Genomic DNA, 25981 nt, shown 5'->3' with positions numbered 1-25981 from the left:
TTTCTGTTAATTGTCTATAGTGTTCAGAAAGTGAACCAAAGATTGATTGGTTGTAGAACTTTAATATTTGCAAAATTTTAGGAATCAACAACTTAGTACAACACAGATTTGTACAAAAAGGAGGGCCTATTAAAAAATTCTGGATCATACAGACAAAAATATGAGCAAAGATTAAAAAAGGACAGGACATTTTGGTAAATATGTATAAATACTGTGTAATGCTGTAGTTTACTGTGGTAGATTAAAAAAACTCAAGAATTATGAGATCATATAAAAAAAGCAATGACATGACATGTCTAGCTGTTTAACAAACAATAGTGTTTTTTTTTTAAAAATGAGGTATTATTACATTGTAAAACAAAACAAAAGTAAAGGCAATGTGTACTTTAGTGATAACAACAGAAAACAACATTATCCAGGTATTTATGGATTTTGTCAAAAATTTGGTTTGCTTGTATACTTATTTAAAAATAAAATAGTTGTCGATATACAAGCAAATCATTAAACATGCAGACTAAGCCAAAGCAAGGTTTCCATCTCTATCAAATAAAATCTTTGTTTACATTTTATTTAAAACATTTAAATCTGGTTTCTTATACAAGATTCTTTTTGTGCTTATTAGTTAATAGTAACCTACAAGAAACATCTTACTTTCTAGTTCAAGCAATGCAAGAAAGAAGCAGTTTTATTTGCATGGATGGATTAAATATAGAGCAAGTCAAACCCAGCTGTCTTTAACCCCTCTTCCAAGATAATGAAGAAAAATCTTTTAAACTGTGCATTCAAATGGAAAAGCAGAGTCACTTCTATCTCAAAGAGAATAATAACTCCTTTTTCTTCCCCCAGGGATTCCTGGATTGGCTTCAGAATTGAAGAACAAGCTGACTGGTCTCTGCACCCTCAAAGAAATCTGCTGGTTGGGTGCAGGAAGCATAGCAGTAAGAGAAGAACATAACTCAGACAAGATTTTAGGAAAGTATTTTTTTATGTGTGAACCATCTGCTGGTTTAATTAGCTGGCTTAATTATTATTGCAAATATATCTTCAAGTTTCTCAGAACTTTTTTTCTAAAGCTAGCAACATAAAATAGCGTTTGATTTGAAAATATTTGTAACCTGCTAATAAAACTGCTTCATTTGCTAGAAATTAAAAGAAAACCATTTACTATCTGACTTAAAATGCATTTTCTTTTCACATGCGACTTTACAGGAAACTCAAAAAAGTGTCCCTTTGAATTTACTGCAATCTATATCCAGTAAAAATGAACATTTTGGTTAAAATGTTGAACTTCATTTTCACATTGCTAAATAATTTTGACACAAATGTTACTATGGTATTCACTTTTGTCAAATATCTCAATTTTTCTGAAAAGTAGTATTTTAGTACAATTGGTGATCAAAAATATTAGAAATAATTCTAGTAAATCAAAGTCTATAAAATTTTCTTTTGTGCTTGTCACTAATTTATCAGTGATTAGTTAGATCCATTTTTATTTTTTATATTCCAATTCTTCAGAAGAAATCATTGTACAAATATCACAGAGTACAAAGTAACTAGTTTACTACCAGTGTGCATGCTGACTAACAATACTTAAAAGAACAAAACCTTGAATCCAATTAGTTTGAAAATAGTTACACTCTTGTACAATCATCTTTATTGATTTGTAAAAGCTGTATACACATCTAAAACCCTGAATTTGCTTTGTAAAAATAAATATCTAGCAATAAATGACACTATCAAAATCCCATTATTCGCAGGCTATTATATAGTTATTTACATGCTTTTCAGCAACAGTTGAAAAGAATCTTATAGAACCCAAGCCAGTATTATCAAAAACCCTGTAAATTACATTTGTAATTATACTGTTATTTACCTCTATATGAAAATGGGGCTACATGCCTCACATTAATGATGACGTAGCTCTGTGTTGCTACTGTATCACTAATGCACTCTTTACTGTACTACGCTTTCCCAGTAAAATACCTGTGAAAAATAACTTCTAGAGGCTAAATAAATGCTTAAAAAAGTGACTGGACCCAGGCCTCTTTGCCATTCTCTTCACTCAAGTAATTTCTGTGTTCAAGAAAGTCATGCCTCCTTCAGTGAACATATTTCACATTTGATTTTTAAAAAATTCAGTATTTGAAAGTTGGTGAGCTTTCAAGGTGTTTTGAGACAGAAACATTGAAAATATTAAAGGCACAATAAGAAGGAAGTAATGCTACATATAAAATATATTTCAAGTCTTCAAGGTTACTCAAGTCCAAAACCTTCTGAATTTGAAATTCCAATGATCAGTTTCTGTTTCAGGTCCTTTTTGCTCTTGTAAGGGGGAAGGCAAAGTTGATTGAAGCAGGTGTGGGCCACTGGCAACCTAGGAAAAATTTTTTTTAAAGAAATTAAGTTTAAAGTATACAAAATGACTCACTGCAAAGTAATTTTCAAAATATCAGGGCATACAGATTCAAATCTATTTGAGTCTTGTAAACAATATCTCATGAATATTCTAGATCCTGGGACAGGTTCTTGGTCTAGTTAGTTAATTTCTGATGTAGACTTTATTTCTGGTATCATATCTACTTTTAAATTAAATATTGTCTTCCCCACTTGCTATTTGTAGGATCTTATTCAAGTCACTTATTCAAGTCTCCAAACCTCAATTTCATCATGCTTATGACTGAGTATAAACTACTCAATTGGGATATTTATAAGAGCTATTCTACATAAACACCTTGCAGAATAGCAGATTATATAGAGCTGTTACCTTTTTGTGTTTGTTTTGATTGTCAAAAATAAAGGAACATTTCTAGGACATTTAATACTGACGTTTTTAATACTGCTGTCTCACTAGATGTCAAAATGCATCCTCTAAATCCCTTTGACCAGCTACCTTTCTACCTATTTATCTTCATTCAAGATTTCTACAAACTTTTTAGACCTTCTATAGAATACATAGCATCAGAACTGATGTCAGTCAGAGGTAATATGTGTAAAATGTAATATGTACTTTTTTTTTTTTTTGCTTTTTGGGCTACACCTGGTGATGCTTAGGGGTTACTCCTGGCTATGCACTCAAAATATAAAATATGTACGTTGATGCAATGTTTTAAGCCTCAAAGCAACATAGAAAGTAATTTTTGTTATCCACATCTGTTCATCTTGTAGACTGTATATCTAAGATTCAAATCTGGGCCAGCATGACTTCAAAACCAGTTCTGTTAAAATAGAAATAGTGAACTTTCTTATTTAATAAACATTTAGAGGTGCTAAAGATAAAACTACATATATTTTTCATGCTTGACTATATTTAATATAGATGAACTTCACTGGAAATTTAAAAGCTGTTCAAGATTCATGCCTAAGTCATGTGAGCTCACAAACTAATTCCTGAAATAATAATAATATGCAAGAGTAAATGAAAAGCCATTTTTACATTAAAATATGTCATATATTTTAAATTGTAGACTGGCATAATTTTCAATATAAAACATTCTGAAACATCAAGTTTGGCTAAACACAAAAAACTATACTTCCTGAATTATTTTTATTTTAGGAATTTAATTATAAATTTTATCCTGAAATTTAATTATATATATAAAATACTTGTTTTGTGTTTTAAATATAATTTTTAGTTGACTTAAGTATTCATTAGTAAACACTGGACATCTGATATATGTATGACAGTAGTAAGGTAGGCTTCTGCTTTGGAGGGCTAAGATAAAAGTGTGAAATGAGAGCTGGAGAGATAGGATACCAATTAAGGCATTTTGCCTTGTATCCCACCAAGTCTGGTTTGAATCCCTGGCATCACATATGCTCTCCTGAGCACTTTCAGTATCATTCCTGAGCACAGACTATAAATAGCCTCTGAGCATTGCCAGGTATAAGTCTCAAACAAACACAAACCAACCCCACTTCCTCATTAGTGAAGTCTGAAATGTAACTGGTAATATAAATAGAACTCATAGACATAAAAGTGGCATATAATCTAAAAAGTATCTGAGAGTTTACTGAATAGTTACTTTTTCCTTTATAGGGGAAGACAGTGTTAAACTGGGTTGTGAAGGAGGTATACATTTTTTCACAAATAGAGAGTAGCAAACAAATATCACATAAAGAGACAACAGCTTATACGTATGGAGGATGAAAGACCAAAATATGTTTAAAAATAGATAAATAGTCTGTTGAAAACATGGGAAGAAATGAAAATTAATAGGAAGTTTGAAGGATCAAGTTCCAGTGTTTTATTTGAAAGACCCTAAATTCTAAACTTAAACTGAAATAACTAGACAGTAAAAATTTGAGGAGGCAGACCAGAAAGAGGCTATTTAGACAAGCCAGAAATGAGGCTAAAAATAAACCTACATCAAGGTGATGGCAGTGACAAAAAAAAAAAAAAAAAGGGGCAGGTTCCAGTTTCAAAATAAAAAGAAAAGAAAAATAAAAAAATAAAATAAACTACTTACTTAAATTAGCATTAGAAATTAAAAGGTGTTAGAAGTGTGTGTGTGTGTGTGTGTGTGTGTGCGCGTGCGTGAGAGAGAAAATCATCATTAATTTAAATTTAAATTTAATTTAATTTAAATTTAAAGTTACCACTGTCATTGCTTTTATATGTAAAGAGTCATAGATAAAAAAAGTGACTAGTATTAAAGGTACTTATTGACATAGAGGACTTACAGTATTACTAGTATGTTTTTATTACTAATAGCCCTTCCCCCAAATAACCCGCCATGATATTTTCAACAAAACAACTTTACCTAAAAATGTTAAGATTATATATTACTGAAAGGGAGCTAGATTCTAGAGAAGTTTATTAAACAGTTGACTTAGTATTGTAAAAATTGATGGAAAAGAATGATCACTTAGTACTGGTATTCTGAGGGAGGTCATGCCTAAATGAGCTCGGGGATTACTCCTGGTGGTGTTTGGGGAACCATAGCAGTGCTGGGGATCAAATGGGAGCTTGGGGTTGCATGCAATTGCCAACACCTTACTCCTGTACTATCTCTCCAGCCCTTGTTTCAAGACTTACTAGAGAATTTCAGCACTATCCATAATAGCTAAAACAAGTATCCAGGAACGGATGAGTGGATAAAGAAACTATGGCATATTAAAAAAATTGAAGTCATGAAATTTGTTGATACATTGATGAACAGGGAGAGTATCAAGCTAAGTGTAATAAGTCAAAGGAGATGGACAGACAGAATAATAACACTCATTTGCAGGATATAAAGGAACGATGTAGGAGAATAATATTCAAAGAAAATAGAAATGAAGGCCAGGAGGACTGGTCTTTATTAGGAAGCTTGTCCTAGTGGGGAGAACACAGTTAGGTCAGAGAAGGTACCAGTATGATAATGACAGTGGGAAATGATTCTTCTGGACAAGAACTGGGTGTTGAAAAAAGGTAAAATTATATGTATGATACTCCTTCAGAAACAGTGTCTAAAAGGAAAAGGCAAACAAAAAAATGTCTGCCATAAAGACAGGTTGGGTGGTGAGAGGGAATAAAGGGACATTGGTGAGGGAAAGTGGACAATGTTGAAGAGATGGGTACTTGAACATTTTGAACATTACAGTACTGAAACTCAATCATACAACTTTGTAACTTTATCTCTCGTTAAATAAATTAAAAAATTAATAGAGGACTGGAACTATAATACTGCAAGTAGGGTGTTTGTTTTGTACATGGCCAACCCAGGTTCAATCCCTACATCCCATAAAGCACACTGATCTCTGCCAGGAGTAATTCTTGAGCACAGATGCAGGAGCACTGTGAGCACCACCAGGTACAGTCCCCTTTGCGCCCCCCCACCCCCAAATTAATAGAGAATTTGAGGTCATTTATTTTAAGGCTATGGTTACTCAGGATATTTTTCTACAAAAATGACTCTGAATTGAAGAATCCTCTGATTCCAAAGTACTACTAATAACATTTATGATTAAAAATAAAATGACAATCTAAAAATTTACCAGTTAGTAGAAGTTTCATTCTTTGAGATTTTAAAGTTCAAATCAGCCATTCCTCCTACAGGGACTCTGTCACTTCCTGTAGTAAAATGCAGCAATTTCTTTTGAAGATCAAGAGGAAATCCAAGTACAACATCCCAAAAATACCTAGTGAATAACGAAATATTTATGACATAGCTTGAAAAATTCTATAGGTTACAATAAAGAAATATAAAGTAAGCTCTATAAAACTTCACCTAAATGTATGATCTTTGTGAAATGTAAAATTAAAGATATGCTTCAATATATGAGCTGCAATTCTGACTAATGTTATTATAAAAATAACATTTTATAAAATTATGAAAGCACTGACAGTTCACAGTACAAAAGCTACTTTCTCCTATATAATTTTACCAGTCTTATTTTGCAACAAGTACTATTAAAATTCTATTTTTATACTATAAGTATTAAATTCCTGATATTCTAGAACCAAAATTACTTTTAAGTACAACTGCTATAATTTTATGGAAATATATTTATATCTCTTCTAAGATGAGTTGCCAAGAGATTTTATATTTATAGAGACAAAATAATGCAGTGTGGGATTCTATCATGTTTCAACCAATTTATTTGATTCAAGCATGTAATAAAGATGTTTATTTGTTTCGGTTTGCTTCTGGCTCTTTGCTCAGAGATCAGTCTTGGGGGGTGTTTGGGGGACAACCTGGAGTGCGAAGGATCAAACTAGGGTCTGCCCTGTGCATAGCCTTACCCCTAGTACTATCTTTCTGGCCATAGGAAAAAATGAAGCACGTTCTCATTCACCCCTTATTCAGAACCTTCACTGTGAGAGGGAGAAAGTGCTCACCTTATAGTCAGGTCAGTTTTTGCATAACCGTCATACTGAGTACTTCTCTGCAGCGCGTGCATGTCCAGTTCCGGACTTCCACACACCAGAATTTCAACCTCCTCTGGACGAAGCAGCTACCAGTAATCAAGGATGACAAAGGCAGAAGATTTTCAAAAATAAAATTCAAACTATCTTTATGGAATCAAATTATAAAAACCATTATTTCTCTCATCAAATCTTTTTTTTTTTTTTTTTTTTTTTTTGGTTTTTGGGTCACACCTGGTAGTGCTCAGGGGTTACTCCTGGCTCCACGCTCAGACATCGCTCCTGGCAGGCTCGAGGGAACATATGGGATACTGGGATTCGAACCATCATCCTTCTGCATGCAAGGCAAACACCCTACCTCAATGCTATCTCTCCAGCCCCCAAATCGTTTTTTTTTTTTATTATTAAAGAAAAGTTCCAATACAAAACCTTTCATACTGAAGTAAGATTGGTTTTGCTTCTGAACATTTCTAAATTTTATGAAACTATTAGGATCTCCCTTTGTGTAGAAGTTAATTTCCTTGTCTGCAGGAAAATTAGCAGATGAATAAATACAAATCTAAATTTCTGCTCTTTCTCAAAACACAGCTTGAAATTCTCTTAGTTATTCTTAGTTGATTTAGCACTGTTTCTCAATTGAGGAACATATGGCCTTCAGGATATTCCAAGGAGGCCACAGGTGAAAATCACTAAATGTGGGGGTCACAGCATTCGACTAGGAGGATCCAATTTATAGGATGGGGGGGTAAGGGATGACAGCAAGAAAATAAGGCTGAAAGGGGGCTACGGTCAGACAAACTATGATAAACACTGTTTAGTCTTTGTCTTTTTCCAACATTCCCTAATCCGTACATGCTGTTGAACTTGGGGACTTGATTACAATTTGTCTTGTATCATGTACTTGCTATTTATATAGGCTATACTCCTTGTAGAAATTAAAATTAAAAATAGAAATCAGGCTATTCCAATGAAAAAATTTCTTTTCTTTCCCTTCCTTCCTTCCTTCCTTCCTTCCTTCCTTCCTTCCTTCCTTCCTTCCTTCCTTCCTTCCTTCCTTCCTTCCTTCCTCCCTCCCTCCCTCCCTCCCTCCCTCCCTCTCTCTCTCTCTCTCTTTCTTTCTTTCTTTCTTTCTTTCTTTTTCTTTCTTTCTCTCTCTCTCTCTCTCTCTTTCTTTCTTTCTTTCTTTCTTTCTTTTTCTTTCTTTCTCTCTCTCTCTCTCTCTCTTTCTTTCTTTCTTTCTTTCTTTCTTTCTTTCTTTCTTTCTTTCTTTCTTTTTTCTTTCTTTCTTTCTTCCTTCCCTTCCTTCCTTTCTCTGTCTTTCTCTCTATCTTTCTTTCTCTCTTTCTTTTTCTTTCTCTCTTTCTTTCTCTCCTTTCTCTCTCTTTCTTTCTTTCTTTCTTTTTCTTTCCTTTCTCTCTTTCTTTCTCTCTCTTTCTTTCTTTTCTTTCTCTCTTTCTTTCTCTCTCTTCTCTTTTCTCTTTTTCTTTCTTTCTTTCTTTCTTTCTTTCTTTCTTTCTTTCTTTTTTCTTCTTTCTTTCTCTCTTTCTTTCTTTCTTCTTTCTTTTCTTTCTTTCTTTCTTTCTTTCTTTCTTTCTTTCTTTCTTTCTTTCTTTCTTTCTTTCTTTCTTTCTTTCTTTCTTTCTTTCTTTCTTTCTTTCTTTCTTTCTTTCTTTCTTTCTTTCTTTCTCTTTTTGTGCTGTACCTGGAGGCACTAAGGGGTTATTCCTGGCTCTATACTCAGAAATTACTCCTGGAAGGCTTGAGGAACAATATAGGATTCTGGGGAATGCAAGCAGTCTACTGGCCAAGTTATCACTTGGGCCTGCCATTCAATTTTAATTTTCTCCCTTCTTTTAATTTTCTCTCTTCTTTTAATTTTCTCTCTTCTACCCCCTCCCCATTACCACTGTGTTATAGATAAAACTCAGAGTTCAATAATGAGATTTATTTTAAAGGTAGTTTTAACAACATATTTCATATTTATGATTAATCTCTTTTCTACGAAGTAGATAGGTAGATGGGTGGGTGGCTGGCAATAACTCCAAAGGAAGTAATAAAAACCAAGATGGGGCTTTTCCTCCCTGGGCCCGGCAAGATGGCTCCCACAAAGAAGGGAGTGGGCTTCAAGAAGCGTGCACCTCAGACACTTAAAGAGATCAGGAAGTTTGCCATGAAAGAGATGGGCACCACGGATGTTCGCATTGATACCAGGCTCAACAAAGTTATGTGAGCCAAAGGAATAAGAAATGTCCCATACTGAATCCGTGTACATTTGTGCAAAAAAAATAATGAAGATGAAGATTCACCAAATTATATACTTTGTTGACCTACGTGCCTGTCACCACTTTCAAAAATCTACAGACAGTCAATGTGGATGGGAACTAAACTGGTGACATAATAAAATTATAAAAATTAAAAAAAATACTCATTACCACATCCCCAGGGCTTTTTTGTGGTGCCAGGAAACTTTCCTCTCTGTTGTGATTTTTTTTTTAATTTTTTTGGGGGTTGGGTACACTTTTTTTTCTTTTCTTTTTTTTTTTTTGGTAGCTGCTACCAATTTTTTTCTTCTCTTTTTCTTATCCTTTTTATCTCCAACAGAATCACATAATTTGAACCATTCAGCCTCATAAATTGAAGGGGGGAAAGGATGATACCAGGACCAGTCATATGAACATGTAGTGAAAATAAAAAATGATCAGACTTGAACACCAAACCCAAAGTCAAATGACAACAGAATAGATACCCAATCTACAACAAGCTGTAAAGTGGAGACCAGTTACACTAGTATACTGGGGGTAAAGGAGGGAAATATGGGATACATGCTGGGAACAGGGGTGGAGGGAAGACAACACTGGTGGTGAGAATGCCCCTCATTCATTGTCACTATGTACCGTAAATAATTCTGTGAAAGTTTTATAATGCATTTTGGTCACAATAAAAATTTATTTAAAAAATTAAAAATCAAACAAAAAAAATGAAAAACCCCACAACAACAAAGACAACAACCAAATAATAACCACAATCTCGAAATAAAAACAAAACAAAGCAAAAACAGAGCCAAAGAAACCAAACAACAACAACAACAACAACAACAAGAACAAAAAGTTAATTTATGGTCTTCTTTTCTTTTCTCTTTATTTTATTTTATTTTTTTGCATAGGCACAGTAAATATTGGGGAGATTAGAAAGGGAATTCCTGGGGCCGATGAGATGGCGCTAGAGGTAAGGTGTCTGCCTTGCAAGCGCTAGCGTAGGACGGACCGCAGTTCAATCCCCCGGTGTCCCATATGGTCCTCCAAGCCAGGAGCGATTTCTGAGCGCATAGCCAGAAGTAACCCCTGAGCGCCAAACAAAAAACAACAACAACAACAACAAAGAAAAAAAGAAAGGGAATTCCCTTGGCCTAAGAGTTACAGGGTTTCTCCACCCTTGAAGTATACTGTCATAGGAATAACTACAGGCTCCGTACATTTGTACATTCTCTTTTACTCTCCCCTAGGTTCTTTTGTGGTGTCTGGAAACTTTCCGCTCAGTCATAGATGATAAAATCAGGCCTCTGTAACTAAAGATCTTGGTATTTGCACAAGCCATAGGGTGGAGCCTAGGATGAAGTCTTTCTTTATAGTTCTAGAAGTTCTGTTCCATCACTGTTGTTTTAATCAGCCTTCTGTAGTTGGTGGTCTTGTTTTGTTTTCTTTTTGTTTGTTTGGGTTTTTTTTTGTATTGTTGCTATGCTTTTCTTCCTTTGTTCCTTTAGCCTCTAGTAGGACTCCTCCCGTTTTTTGCTTGTTTGATTTTTACCCCTCCCCCCATTTTTTCTTTTTCTTTTCTTTTCTGTCCTTCAAACAGAATCACATAACTTGAACCATCTTGTTCTGTCTCATAAATTGAGGGGGAAATAATGGAGGGTACCGAGACCAAACAGTCATATGAACATTGAGTAGAAATAAAAAATGATCAGACTTGAACACCAAATCCAAAGCCAATGACAACAGAATTGATACCCAAACTACAACAAGCTAGAGGTGATGACTTATACTAGAAGCCTGGGGGGCAAAAGAGTGGGATATGGGATGCATGCTGGGAGCAGGGGTGGCGGGAGGACAACATTGGTGGTGGGAATGCCTCAGATTCAATGTCACTATGTACCTAAAATATTACTTAGAAATATTTGTAATCCACTTTGGTCAAAATAAAAATTATTTAAAACAAACAAAAATCAAACCAAAATGGGCTTAAAGAAATTATTGTGTTACTAGCCTTAATGAGCTACAAAATATTAAGGTTAGACTTACCTTGTGAAAAGAGGAACTGAGGTCTGTTAAGACTGGTACTAGCACCAGCCCAAAGAAGACTGGACATCCTCCCATCCCCAACCCAGAGAAATTCCAGCAGGGACACAAGGTTGCAATAAAGACATGAAGGAGGTCCAAACAGATTGGGAGAAAAACTGATAAAACTAACTCTAAAGGCAAATGAGGCACTTCTACATTGTGGGTGTGTGTGGCTCGCATCTCCAATTGAGATGTGTACTCTCATTTCCCTCCTTTCTAGAGAAATCTGCTTTCTTTCGAACTCATTACTCTCTTTCCTTCCTCATAATTTATAAATAAGATTGTTTTAATCCACTATTTATCTATCTTCTGACATTCTTTTCTATTTAGGAATGATGAAACTCCTGGAAAATCTCGGGAAGGTTTAGGAATAATTTCATTTCCTGCAAAGAGCAATTCCTTATTTCAGTCTGAGTTTCACAGCTTCCTAGAGAAAAATATGGGGCAGGAATTATTCCTCATGCATTTCAGAGAACTGGAACCCAGTTTCAGTTTTATGACTACCTCATGGGGCCAGTGAGACATACAGAGCTGACACTCATCAAAGACTTGCATTAGTACTAGATTTCCCCAGGTACTTATGCAGGTGACTGGTTTCCAAAGTAAAGAGGGAAGTATGGATTCCTTTCACTTCTCTTCTCCCCACTTAACCTTCTTCAAATCTTGAAACTGAGAAGAGTAACAAGTAGCATGGATAGAACATGCTTTCAACAGCGTGAGCAATGGACACTTGTACTTTTAGAAAACAATGATTATTGTAAATGAAAATAAAGACTACCAGTACAACCCAGGTAGTCTGGTCCTGGCTGATACCTTTGAGGCTGTGGCATTCTCAGAAAGCATGGGGTGTGGGTGGGAGAGATTCTCCTTTTTTGCATGAATTATAAAAGCTGAACACCACTCACCCTCCTGAGGGAAATGGCTCAGCTCCACGTGAACTCAAATAGTATACTAGTAGCTGAGTCCTTTCAGGTGGAGCAAGGTTATAAGGGTCAAAAATTCTGGGACCATTTTTGAAATAATTGGGCTTTTGTGAAATAGATTTGAGCTGAATGTCCCCAATGATCTGCCTATTGCCAGAAAAGCCATCAGCTTCCATTCACAACCACCATCTACCCAGCAGAAAAATGGCCTTGCTCTTCTACCAAGCTCCAAAAGAAAATAATAGCTGCTGATACTTCCCAGTGGTCAGGTCCAGGCTGACACCTCTGTAGAATGGGTGGAGGCAGATTGCCCTTTCTGCATGAACCACAGCAGTTCAGCACCAGACCCTAGACTCTTCTACAGATATGGTCCAGCTCCTCAACTTAATCTTAACAAACTGCCAGACTACCAAATTCATTTCAGGTCTATAAATCCTGGTCACCTCTAAACTTTATAATAGTGTCAGCCTAGTAGTATAGGAAATCTGATGGGAAGATTACAGAGTAATCTACCAGCTCAGTGAGCCTAAACAGTAACCCAGAAGTTCTCAAGTAGAACCAACCCAAGCCTAATAAATCCTTAGATGCTGACTTCAGTAACACGTTGAAGAGATATTTAAAATTGACTATGTTGATTTAAGTTTTGATAATTCATTTGCCTTTGTGTAAACAATATGAGCTAAATTTGTTTGTCCCAACAAGGAGGCATGCTATGGTGGTGAGTGGAAATTATGGGATTGGAGTCTGAACATGTAATGCCTTAAATAACTATTATGAACAAATTGGTAAATCATAATATTATAATAAAAATAACGGTGTTTATTGTTGTTGTTGTTGTTGTTTTTGGCCAGAGCTGTGCTCAGTGGATACTGTCTCTGAACTCAGGAATCACTCCTGGCTGTAATTGGGAATCATATAGAATGCCAAAGATTGAACTCGAGATGGCAGCATACAGGCAAGTGCCCTACTTGCTGTACTATATTTTTGATGCTAGAAAACAATGTCTATTGGATGATATATTTAAAATGGTGTCCTATAAAGGAGGTGAACCATGTTCACATGGTTAGGACAATTCAAACTACCAGAATTCTTTATTACATTGTTAACAAATTATTCTGGGGGAAAAGGTAACTCAAAATTGCTCGGCATCCTTGAAGCAGCAAGAAGCAATTGTTGATTTTTATTCTGGAGCTTCTGTGTTAACTCTGCTTTCTGAGCCTTAGTTACTTCAGTATTAAGACCTTGAGCCCAAGGCATCTTTTCTACTTTGCATGTGGAAAAACATTTTTTTAAAGTCTTAAAAAACAGAGTATAAAGTATAAGGGGAAAAAATTAAAACTGACTGGTCCTTTTCTGCTTTAAAGAATCAAGGCTAAAAAGGAAGAACTATTTTCATGACTATTTTTAAAGCATATATATTAAAATATATAAGGAATTATCTAGCAATAGTGTAGTATTACCAAATCTAATTGAAAGTATAATTTGAAGTTTAAACTTACCATTAGGGCATTTGAAGCACACACACTATGAAATCCATAATAAAATGCAGCGAATTGCTTATAGATGGATTTGTTGAGAAGAAAATCAACATAAAGCTGCACATATTCTGGAAAGCAATTTATACCTTTTAAATAGTGAAAGTTAATATTTAGGACTAATTCATTATAATTAAGAAATGGTGCCTAACTTACCTTTTCTATTTTGATTGGTAACTGGAATTTTATCACCACCTGGCTTTAAATTATAGGATTTAATTATTCCAAATTCTTCTTGGAAAACCTGAAGTACAACACAGCAGACTTATTTTACACAATAATAGGTTTTACTGAGTAGGTTTGTAAAATTGAAAAGAGAATTTGTTTTCCTTCCAAATGCACCAATTAAATAAAGGTGATTTCCATTTCCATTGAATGGCATTTTTTTCACGTAGAAAATACACAATTAAAGAAAAGCCATTTGCCCCAAAGTGTACCTGGAATGTTGAATAGAAATCTTCTTCAACATTGCCTTCATATGATAGGAGTTCATTTAATCCATGGGCCAACTCCTGTAAAAAGAAATCTGTTACCTACATTTTAAAATCTATTTTATTTAAAATCTACTATTTTAAGAATAGTCGTATCTATATGTTTTTTTAATATCTTTTTTAAGCACCATGATTACAAACATGATTGTAGTTGGGTTTCAGTCATAAAAAGAACACCCCCTTCACCAGTGCAGCATTCTCACCACCAATGCTATAAGTGGTAAGTAGATGTACTATAGATGTGTCATAATAACACAGAATGGAGAAATGCCTTCAATTTTGAAATACATTTTTCTGGGTAAAAATATTTAATAATTTAAAATGACAGTAAAAACTAAAGAAAATCATATATGAAAAATATCCAGTTTAAACCATAGATGCATAATTCTGGGGACTCTTCTCACATAGAACGGTAAAAGGATAATTCCTTTAACAATTCATTCTTATCTATATTACTACTATAGCTTTGCCTCAGTTTTCACTTTCAATTTATGATAAAATCTACTATATTTTATTTTTAGCATTCGTATTTAAACATATATAGCTCACATATATTAAGTGGATTCTATATTGCAATTACTGTGCCCTTCACTCCCTCCAAAAAGCTGAGAAAACTAGAAGAAAATTTTATTAGGGGCCACATCCAGTGATGCTCAGGAGTTATTCCTGGCTGTACTCTCAAGAATTACTCCTAGGGGCTGGAGAGATAGCATGGAGGTAAGGCGTTTGCCTTTCATGCAAGAGGTCATCGGTTCGAATCCCAGCGTCCCATATGGTCCCCCGTGCCTGCCAGGAGCAATTTCTGAGCATGGAGCCAGGAGTAACCCCTGAGCACTGCCGGGAGTGACCCAAAAACCACAAAAAAAAAAAAAAAAAAAAAGAATTACTCCTAGAATGCTCAGTGGTCCTTATCACTCTGGCCCTTATATTTTTTTTTACAATGTTACAATTAATTAACAAGTTAGAAAAATTAAACCCAATAAAAAGTTTAGACTGTGAAAAAATTAAATTTATATTTGTTTTAAACTACTATAAGAGAACTGTTATGATAGAATGATTACATGCTTTATAGAAGGTATAATTTCCATTCTACTAAAACTAGAAAAATGGTTAGCAGAAATTTCCCCTATGGTGTTTGTGGCTATGTGGTCACTTCTGTTGATATCTGGCCCAGTAGTACAGGCCTATTTATTATATTAAAGAAATTGTATACATCGATGATATGAGATTTTAATTTTATGAATCTATTTTCTTTGGGAAGAGGGGTACACCATCTTACTCCTGGCTCTTACTTAAAGAGCATTCCTGACAGTGCTTGGGAGACTATCTGAGGTGATGGGGATTGAATCAGGGTTTACTGCTTGTATTATGCTCTGGCCCTGAGATGCATTATTTTTATTATGAACTTTAGGAACTAGATGATGAATCCAAGGACAAATCTTTACCATCTTCTTTAAAAGACTGTCAAATGACAAAATACAAAGTAAATAGAGCATAAAGCAAAGTACTCAGATTTGTTTTATTCAACCATAGGTCTTTTATTCTCAGACTTAGTATTGTATTGTCAGTCTCTATTTTTATTGAGAATCTTTGATCTTAGTCTCAACTATAATGTGCTCTCTAAAATACTAATTATCTATGTTATTAGACTTTTTTTTTGTAACTTGTTAAATCTTTAACTTGAGTTTTTGAAAATCAGAGGATTTTGCCTTTATATACTCTGATCTTATTCATAGAGCCTGGATATGAGCAACTTCAAAATAAAAAGAGATATAGTTTCTGACTTAAGTTTAGTCCTATTTCTCCTTGCTTCTCCATTAAACTTTTACATGTAATTTCTATCATACTGTGCTGGGAAAATTTTTTTCTATTGCTGGACAACTTATTTTGGTTGTGGATCCTTCTTATTGCTAGAGAAATAGTGGATCATTCCTTAACTTTATAAAATATTTTTTTATTTATTTATTAATATTATTTGAAGGCTCTATGAATTTTCCTCTTCCTGCACATTTTTTTGCTTTACATTCATAGTTCTTATATTTAAATTAAGAGGCATATTTTAGGCATTGGTGCCTAAAAGTGCCTCTTTTGCAAGAGTGAGGTTCTATATTTGATCCTAATTCTGCCACACATGCCAAGTGTAGTCCTGCTAGCTCTTCATATGGGACCCTATAACTGCAAAAATGTTTTATTTCTAAACTAGTGTGTAACCCCTGACCTTACATTAACTGGAAAGAAAGTGCAAGTACTGTGTGACTAGAAGTGCAATCTTTCAGTGAGTACTATATATAACCAGAATATGCAAAGGCACTATAACCAACTGAATATGACCCCTGGACAGCAAAAATACTACAACTGAAGTGTGTGATCCCCAGCAAATACCACAACCAAGTATAAGTGATCCTTGACCATCTAATAGGAACAAAGGGAAGAGAAAGGGGGAAATACCGATCTACCTACCATATGTTGCTCTTCTTGTTTACTCTGCTTAAAATATCTCTAAACTTATATTTTATACATGTATAAATATAGATAGTAAACAAAGATCTAAATAAAAAAGCACTTGAAACAATTTTATGGATATTAAACTCATGTAATCTGTAGCTATGTAGTATGAAGTATTTGTATAGTTAATACATTACTACTAAAAATAGCTGAAAAATCAAATTTCAATAATTAGTTATAAAACTAATAAAAACCCAATAAAATTTTATTAGTAAAATGTGAGTATTTCTGTTTGTAAATCAGAGCAAATGTTCTTATCACACATATTTTTGTTTTGTTTTTGGGCCACACCCGGTGGTGCTCAGGGGTTACTCCTGGCTGTCTGCTCAGAAATAGCTCCTGGCAGGCATGGGGGACCATATGGGACACCGGGATTCGAACCAACCACCTTTGGTCCTGAATCGGCTGCTTGCAAGGCAAACACCACTGTGCTATCTCTCCAGGCCCCTTATCACATATTTTTAAACTACTGTCCTATATAAATGTGAATTTATGCTCATACCACTTCTAATGTATTTGATATCACCCTTCTGCTAGATAGTATGAAGCTTGGTTTTCTAATTGAAACCATGCTGGGGACATGCTTCTCAACCCTCACAGCAAGGTGTTAGCCCTATACAAAACTCAACTGATCAAGGTATATTTAGACAGATTCTTAGTATTTAGATTGGATACAGAATGTCCACATATGGTATGTGCTGAGCATTTCTGAGAATTTTCTGTTGAACAACTGTTACCAAACTCTAGCTATTACAAGGCATATCAGGATGAAAATACTATCTATTTATTTGGCCAATTTTAACCTTGAATTAAATTTAGATGATTAGAAATAACTGAAGAATGTTATATGAGATAGTTATATAAAATAATGAAATTAATTTTTCATTTTTGAAATTTGTGGTAGATATTAATGATACTGCACAATAATTACTGACAGAAACAAGGTGCTCTATTATCTCATACACAATGGATCTCAGCAAACTCTTTAGTGTCTAATATTTACTATTCCATTATACCATTGACATAAAGAAATCAAAGCTCAGAGAGTTTAAGCAACCTACTTAAGTTTATTGAGCTTTTAAGTTGAAAAGCCTAGTGGATTCAAGCTCAGCCTCTGATATAAAAACTTCTCCTGTAAGTAAAAGGTTATAAGAAAATGGAGTGTTTCAAAGTGGGTGATGAAGGGAAGATAAAAATGAAGATAAGTTAGAAGAGAAAGGTATTTACAAAGGTAGCTTAAAAATAAAAATAGATTTAGGAGAATCTGTACAGGTAGAAGAGAGATGATTTATTATTGAAGAATAAAAAGCTAATAACTTTATACTTACAGGCATAATTTGACATAAGTCATCAGTGGTGACACTGCAGATGCCTACTGGTGTATTTTGGTCACTAGGAACGTTGGGAGGACTCAATAATTTCTTGTAGCAGCAGGGGGGGAAACGAATATCCAAGGTAATGCTATTATAAACAGCTAGTCCCATAAGCTATGCACACTGAATGTTAAGCGTTAACATAAATTCCATGACAACAAATGAGTTTTGAATTATGCATCAGTCTATTTCTTGCATACATTCCAAATCTAACACTTTCTAATTAAACCCACATACTTTCATTTATTTCCCCTTTATTTTAAATAATATAATTCCTTGATTACCAAGAGTCATGTAAAAAGAAGGCATGCAATTGATAGTATTTAATAATTTCACCAGGGAAGTGCAGCTAAGATCACAATAAATAGCAACTCCATAATTTTCTATAAATTACTTAACATGTAAGAACAGATTTTCTAAAGATAAGCAAAGATGTTGGTGACTTTAAAAGTAGTATCAGAAATTTATTCTGTAGCACTCCCAACAGAACATCCTACTTATTTTGCAGAATCTATTTTAGCTATCTGAAAATTAACAGACTATTTAAAGTGAGTGGGCCTACACAAATATATGAATAGACATACACAGACATAGAATTGATAAGTTAATAAGACAACTGATTGCTTAGTTGAAAGTCCTTTGTTGTCACACAATGTGCTAATGTTAAAAAGCTAAAGGTGTTGGAGCCAGAGCAATAATACAGTGGGTAGGGTGTTTGCCTTGCATACAGTTGACTTAGTTAAATTCCCAGCACTGTATATGATCTGCTGAACCTGCCAAGAGTAATCCCTAGAACAGACCAAGGACTTAGCCCTATCTGAGCACTACCGGGTGTGGACCCCTTTCCTCAAAAAAAAAAAAAAAAGGAAAAGAAAAAAAAGACAGTTATAATAAAATTTCATCCTTTGTATTTTTTTTATCAGCTATCCAGTAGAATGTAATATATTTATTTGATGAAAGAGGGATTTTAGATAAAATTTTATAATTGCTAAAATTATATTATGATGCTTTTAAGGAAGATTTTAACTGATGAACTCAAAGAAAAATCTAAAGATATGAGCTGAATTAATTGCTGAAAAAGGGACAAAAATGAAGGTTAGTGTAATTTGAGAAATAAATGTTATAGTTAAACCGTATCCATAGAGATTCAACAGTGTGTTCAAGGGTGGCAAATATTGAATATAAGTACTCAGATACTCCTATATTGTGAAAATAGCAAGAACAACAACAACTGCAGCATTACTTGTTATCATATATGATCATTTCTAGAATAATACATTTAAAAGTTTTCATTAAGAAATGTAATCTCAAAGAAAAGCTTTTCACAGATAAGGATGCAGGCTGAAAGTACTTTCTTGAGGGGACTTTCATATGTAGAAGGATGTTTTATTTCCCACTGATTCAAACTGCTTTGGATGAAGCAAGTCTGAGGACCAAAATGTCTGCGAGAGCCTCTGAGGTGCCATATGGTAGGAAGCAGAGTATGAGCACTACACCATACTTTACTGCTTGTAACGTTAATTCAAATAGCCCTTTAGTCTAGGCAATTCTCTTTTTAAAAATTCCTACATTAGGACCTTAAAGCATACTTCAAAGCATTTTATAATTATTAATATAGGTTTTATTATAATATTTCTTGTAAACATCTATACTTTAGTAACTTAAAAATAATTATATCAGATGCACACAATATTGTCAGAATCTATAGCCCTAAAATAAAAAATCTGGAAGTAGGTAAGAACCCACTATATATTTTTTCAATTTTCATATCTATTACCTGAAAATTTTAGTTGCCATTCTTTGGTAAATCAGTCACTTATATGAACACAAGACTTTACCATATAACACTTTTCTTATATATTAACATGCCTTTTTATAGTCTTAGCTTTTCTTTTTTTTTTTTTTTTTTTTTTTTTGTTTCTGAAAACAAGTTTTATTTAAATAAGGGTTTAAATACATTACATAACATTTAAGTTGAAGGGGGAACCAAAACCCAGCCTGTTAACTTCACATGGCATTGGGCAGCTGCCGCTGGGGAGTTGCAAGCTCTACAGCTAGCTACATGACACATTGGTTGGAAATTTGTTCCCTTGTCAAAAGTTTAACTGATAGAAAGTTGGCCTCACGTTCTGGTGCCTGGACACCAACTAATGATGACGTCTAGTCAAAGACCTTTGTGGCAAGCCGGATGTCCTGTCACCTTACTAGAGGGGGAAGATGGTCACTTGGAAGCTCTGCCTGCCTGGCCAGGTTGGAGACACCAGGGCAGCGTTCTTCTACCTCCCAAGGTGCCCTCTAGCGGCCCAGTTACCAAAGCTGCCTTACCCCATACTGGCCTCTGGGCTTCACTCAGGAAGGACTGTTCTTGTGGTGACATTCACTCAGGGTAGGAGAGCCGAGGAGCTTCTGGCCAGACATGGCTGAGTGATCTTGGGGCTCTGAACTTGGCTGAAACATCATGTTACTGCTGTTTCAGGCTGGACACCGCCAGACACCTACTGCTTGATCTTTGTTTAAATGAGGGACTTCAAGACTAGACAGCATGGCTCTTTTCAGTTTATTGCATGAAGTTACACTAGTCCAAGTTAAAAGCAGACCCCAAATGGTTACATCATACAAGCTGTGAGGTTTTTAAACTTGTGACAAGGGACAGGAGGGAAATTCTACTCATTGCAATGATATCCTCACTTAAGCTTCAGAGAGCCAAAAGCACTTAAAACCCATGAACCTTCAGCTGGTCGTCCTTAGCCAGTCCAATCTCCACAAGGAACTGGCATATGTTCTTGCGCTGGTCACCCTGTAGCTGAATTACTTCTCCATATTCTGGATGCTCAATTACAGTACCATTGCAGGCAAATTTCTTCTTAAACGCCTTCACTAGTTTCTTTTTATCGTAATCATCAGCGATCCCTTGGACGGTGGTAAGGGTCTTCCTACCGTTTCTCTGTTGAATTCTTATATGGATATAATCCTCAGTGCCGGCAGGAAGCAGATCATCACCCTTACTTGCATCAGCAAAGGGGTCGAAAGAGTGGAGGTTCTGGATAGCGGACATACGATACGATTCCTTTTCCTCGGTGGAAACGGCCTGCGGACGGCGGCGGCGGCGGGAGAAGGCGGGCGGGGGGACGGAGCGCCGGGAAGCGAGGGGGCTCGAGGGGGAGGCTGCTGAGTCCTCGGCGGCGGCTCAGTGACTGGGGCCTAGTCTTAGCTTTTCTATAGTTAATTTTTAAAAGGCAAATACATAATAATGATAGTACTAGCTACAATAATTTAATAAATTTAAGTTTAAAATTATTTGTTTAACTTGAAATATGCAACATGTAAATATGTTTATATGTTCTTCTGGGAAATGACAAAATAGAAGCTAATGTTTACTTTGCTAAACTTTTTGTATGTGAACTTCTAAGAATGTAAAAGCTAAAATTTTATTTCAAATATTGAAAAGTAAAAATGCCATTTACCAAATTTGCCACAACACAAATGTACACATAACAAACACATTATCAAGAGATGTAGGTCTTCAGGGAAAATGCCACATTTAACAAGTAATTAATGAAAATGAATATAATAAAAATAACAAGTCTAGAATTCTAGTTAAACATTCTCTATTGGGGAACTCTGAACCTTAAACAGGACAACAGATAGATACATAACTTGAAATGTTTATAATCTCAATGTACAATTTTCTCCTTACCACCTTTCCTTTCATCTAGCTGCTCAATTTTCATGTATTGAGAGGCTAGATGGAAGTAGATATTTCCAACGAATACACCAAAGATTCAGAGCCTTTCCTAAAATTGTTCTTTCTCTTCCTGCTTGCCTTATTTTAAATGGGCTACATACTGTTTTGTAGCAAATGCATGTAACTCCCCCTCCCCTTCAGCCAACCCTCCAGTTTATGACCTATACTATCTCTAGCCCTGTGTTAAAATCTTTACCTTTTCTGGATGGAATGCACTGATTTTCTTTTTTTTAAGAACTCAGAACTCTAACACTTAAGATCAAATATGATAGTAAGCTTCTTAAAGATAGACTTTCTCCTATCTCTTAACCTATGTATGACCAGGACTTCCTCATTTATTCATTCTTCCATATTTGATTCTAGAGTTGATTATACTTCATAAAATTAAAAAAGCTCATAGATAGGCATTTTGTATAATTAATCTCTTATTTAATGTATGAATACCTTCTTCAATATACCTGGGTAGGAATCAGAGGATGGCAAAGGAATTTAGGTAATTTTTAAGACTATAAAACAGTTCCATATTAAAATGTTCAATCCAATTCAATTCCCAATTTACAGGAATATCTTGAAATTTGGAAGGGCAGATTAGATAATTAGATTTAATTTCTAAAATTTTAACTATTTATTAAATAAAATAAGCACAAACTAAATGAATCAACATAAAAACACTTCATTATGCATAGAGAAAACTGTGATTTTTAAGAGTTTAATTTTTTTCTAATCATTTAGTTGATACATAAACTAGGAAATAATTATTTCCAGATTGAGGTAGGGATTTTAGTCCTTATTTCTTTCAAATCTATCATTCCTTTCAACTAATTAAATGTGCTGAATTATATAGTTGTGATGTCACAAATAATAAGGACTACATAAAAATTTATTAATAATTATGATAGGAATGAACATTAGTTTGAGTGAGATGTTTAATGAATTTTCAAAAAACAATGAAATGTTAAACAATATCCAATAGTGAAAGGACATAAATAAAATCCAGTCTACTAGCACCTCCTAGTGGAAAGTTTAAAGGATACAATTCCCACCAATCGGAATTCAGAATAGTTATCACATTTAAAGCTGCTAAACCAATGGCAGTGTGAATCCTTGTGATATGTAAACATGCCTAGAGGCGGGTGGGGGTGGAAAAAATAAATAAAAAGAAAGGATTTTATTATCATGAATGATATAAAAAAAACAGCGGTAATATGTACAAACCATCTCATCTACTAAAGCAAAACATTTCAGCAACAGTTTTATTATAAACGATCTTTCATTGTTAAAACATAGAAAATAAATATGACATGCATATACATATATTGTATTATATATTTGTATCCTGAATCCAGGGGAAAAAGAAGGCAAACATAATGAAATATATTAATTTATGTACAAAAATTACTTGTTTTTATTAGTGTTCTGAACCAAGGATAGTAAAGGGTAACAATAATGAAATATATTGCTTTCAAATTTTTTTTTAATTTTTGGGTCACACCTGGCAGTGCTCAGGGGTTACTCCTAACTCTGCACTCAAAATCACTCCTGGCATGCTCAGAGATTATATGGGATGCCAGAGATTGAACTTAGGTCAATCACATGCAAGTCAAGTACCCTACCCACTGTGCTATTGCTCTGGTTCTATTAAAAAAAGTATCAGTTTTAATTAAAATTAATTTTCAAGAGCATATAAAGATTCCAATTTGTCCATATCATTTCTATTTCCCACTACTAGAAAGATCACATACACATAAAATTAAAGAAAAATGAGAAAACATTTTAATTCATTTTGGGGTGGGTAAATTTCGGGCCATATCCAACTGAGGGGATTACTCCTGGCTCTATGCTCAGGACATTCCTGATGGGGCTCGGGAACCATATGAGGGTACAGAGAATTGAACCAAGATGAGGAGTGTGCAAGGCAAGTGCCTTACATGTTGTACTATCTCTCTGGCTCTAAAACTCTTCTTCAAAGATATAGAAAATTAACAGATACCAAAGATTATATGTGTTTCCTTTATAAAATGAAATCTATATACAAAGGTTTGTTTTTGGTCTGTTATGTCTCATGACAGAGAGAGGCTACTGTATCACTGTATAGAAAACTAGTTTTAATTTTGATTGTTCTTTCTTCTAGTAACATTAAATTTTCTCATTTGTTTGGAATTATTATAAAAGATGTGGATAGATACTTGAATATGTATGCTTTCTGTCTTTATACATTTGTGTAGGAAGGATTCCTAGAAGAATCCAATCATCAATTTGGTCAAACAACTGTTATATGTAAATAAGTTTACAAAATTTATTCAACTGCAATGGTTGGCAAAATATCTGTAAAAATCATAGGGTTTAAAGTAAGAGTATACATTTAATTCTAATAAGTATGAAGAAATTGCACTTATAAAGATAAAATACTCACCATAATCTGGGTGAAAAATCTGGCGAATTAGAAGAAGAAACCATTCCTTAGTCAATCCACCCATATCCAAACCAGCTTCCCCTACAAATGTAACTTTTAACTTCTTTTTCAAGTCTGCTGTTTTGCGGGTTAACTAATTGAAGAAATTATATAATAGGGGGGGGAAAGGATAATAGAAGCAAATTAATTCTTTGTGAAATATATTATGGAGTATTTATCTTAGTTACATAACAAAACCCCAACACTTCATCACTCAGTTGTTCAATACATTCATCACTTAATGCAGTAAGTGAGGTAATTTGTTTTATGTATAAAGAACCAGAATTAGAGTGCTAAGGCTTCTTGTCCCAGGATACTGCTTCCCAAAGTAAAATTGCCATGAAGATTCAATTTTGAAGATTATGATATAAAATAATATCACAGCAGTGGGGTGTTTGCCTGGCATGTGGTTGAACTGGGAGGGACCTGGTTCGATTTCTGGTACCCCATATGGCCCCTCAACCTGCCAGGGGCAATTTCTGAGTGTGGAGCCAGGAGCAACCCCTGAACACCACTGGGTGTGGCCCAACCACCAATCAATTGGTTAATCAATAAATAAACAAAGTTTAAAATAATCAATAATCTAAAATTTTCTTTATTATTCAATTTCTAAAAATTACACAGCTAAATAAGTTATTATATTGCAACTTCATGAGCATACCCAGTTGAAGCACTATATGTACAAGTACATACAATCAAACAACAAACCTGAACAGACCAATACACTATAAGGGCAGATATCTAATTTTATATGAGTTATCTTAAGCCTGAAGATGATAAAATGGCTTGCAGCACATCAATAAATAATGGTTAGGTTAGAATCCAGATAATATATTCAGAAAATGGATTATTTGTGTTAAGTGTTCTATATAAAATAACAAACTATTAGTATATGAAAATGAACATAACCTTAACTATGAATACCAAATTGATTGAATCTATGGCATCAAAATATAAGAAAGTATGCCATTCTTATAGACACACAGAAATCATTAAGATTTTAACAATAAACCTTACTATATAATTTATTTAAATATTTAATCAATATCATTTTAAAATAAATGATTTATATACCCATAAGTGAATCACTAACCAGATGTGTCCATCTTACTTTCATTTAAATATTTAATCAATATTATTTTGAAATAAATGATCTATATACCTCATCAAGTGAATCGCTAACCAGATGTGTCCGTCTTACTTTCATATTTAGAAATAACATATTCATGTCAGGTCTCTGTCTCCGAGATACTTTATCCACAAGACTTTGCTAGGCAAAAAAAAAAAAGTGTTTTACTTTTGCCTTAATTATAATTTCATTAAAATATTTAAGCATCTTAGTAAGAATCACATCGTCTCATTTATGCCATTCTTCATAAAGTTTTATAAAATTAGTTATACATTTTTATAAGAATGTTTTATTATTTTATTTCAAAACAATGAATATAGAGTCCAAGACAGAGAACCAAAAATAATTCATCTTTTATCTGTAGTAGAATAATTTAGCTACCATGACTCATCTCTTAAATGGGGAGACATTTTTGATCAATACAATCTGAAATGGTAACATATGAGTTACATATATACTTATTATGATAAACTTGGTTTTGAATACTGAATTCCCTCTAAAGCATGATTAGTCAAAGTACTTTGTTAATATTTGTCAGAAGCCTGAATAAATTCATCCCATTTGTTCTAATAATTCCACTCTGGGAATTCTAAAAAAAGAAAATGTTTTATACAGTAAATGGTTCATTTCAGCATTATATATAA

The 25981-nt window shown here is 34.1% G+C and overlaps 2 protein-coding genes across 2 annotated transcripts in view; both read right to left on the bottom strand.

Moving 5' to 3' along the window:
* Positions 1–977: 977 nt before the first annotated feature.
* Positions 978–25981, bottom strand: part of HECTD2 (HECT domain E3 ubiquitin protein ligase 2) — an 86587-nt gene continuing 61583 nt past the window's right edge. Inside the window, exons 12-21 of the mRNA XM_049790840.1 lie at positions 25371–25478; positions 24170–24302; positions 22791–22879; positions 17967–18125; positions 14080–14154; positions 13799–13886; positions 13607–13713; positions 6821–6936; positions 5977–6120; positions 978–2374 (exon numbers count right to left, since the gene is read on the bottom strand). Of these exons, the coding sequence (XP_049646797.1) occupies positions 2254–2374; positions 5977–6120; positions 6821–6936; positions 13607–13713; positions 13799–13886; positions 14080–14154; positions 17967–18125; positions 22791–22879; positions 24170–24302; positions 25371–25478 (1140 nt within the window). The 3' untranslated portion in view covers positions 978–2253. The remainder of the gene's footprint in view (positions 2375–5976; positions 6121–6820; positions 6937–13606; positions 13714–13798; positions 13887–14079; positions 14155–17966; positions 18126–22790; positions 22880–24169; positions 24303–25370; positions 25479–25981) is intronic.
* On the bottom strand, positions 20555–21198 carry LOC125994842 (eukaryotic translation initiation factor 1). The gene has a single exon (XM_049764371.1). It carries the CDS (start codon positions 21064–21066, stop codon positions 20725–20727), a length of 342 nt encoding a protein of 113 aa, XP_049620328.1. The 5' UTR covers positions 21067–21198; the 3' UTR covers positions 20555–20724.

This window comes from Suncus etruscus, chromosome 17 (assembly GCF_024139225.1).
Source record: "Suncus etruscus isolate mSunEtr1 chromosome 17, mSunEtr1.pri.cur, whole genome shotgun sequence".
NCBI classification, from domain to species: Eukaryota; Metazoa; Chordata; class Mammalia; order Eulipotyphla; family Soricidae; genus Suncus; species Suncus etruscus.
Note: the sequence above shows the minus strand (reverse complement) of the source record. Positions and strands in the feature narration are given on the sequence as shown.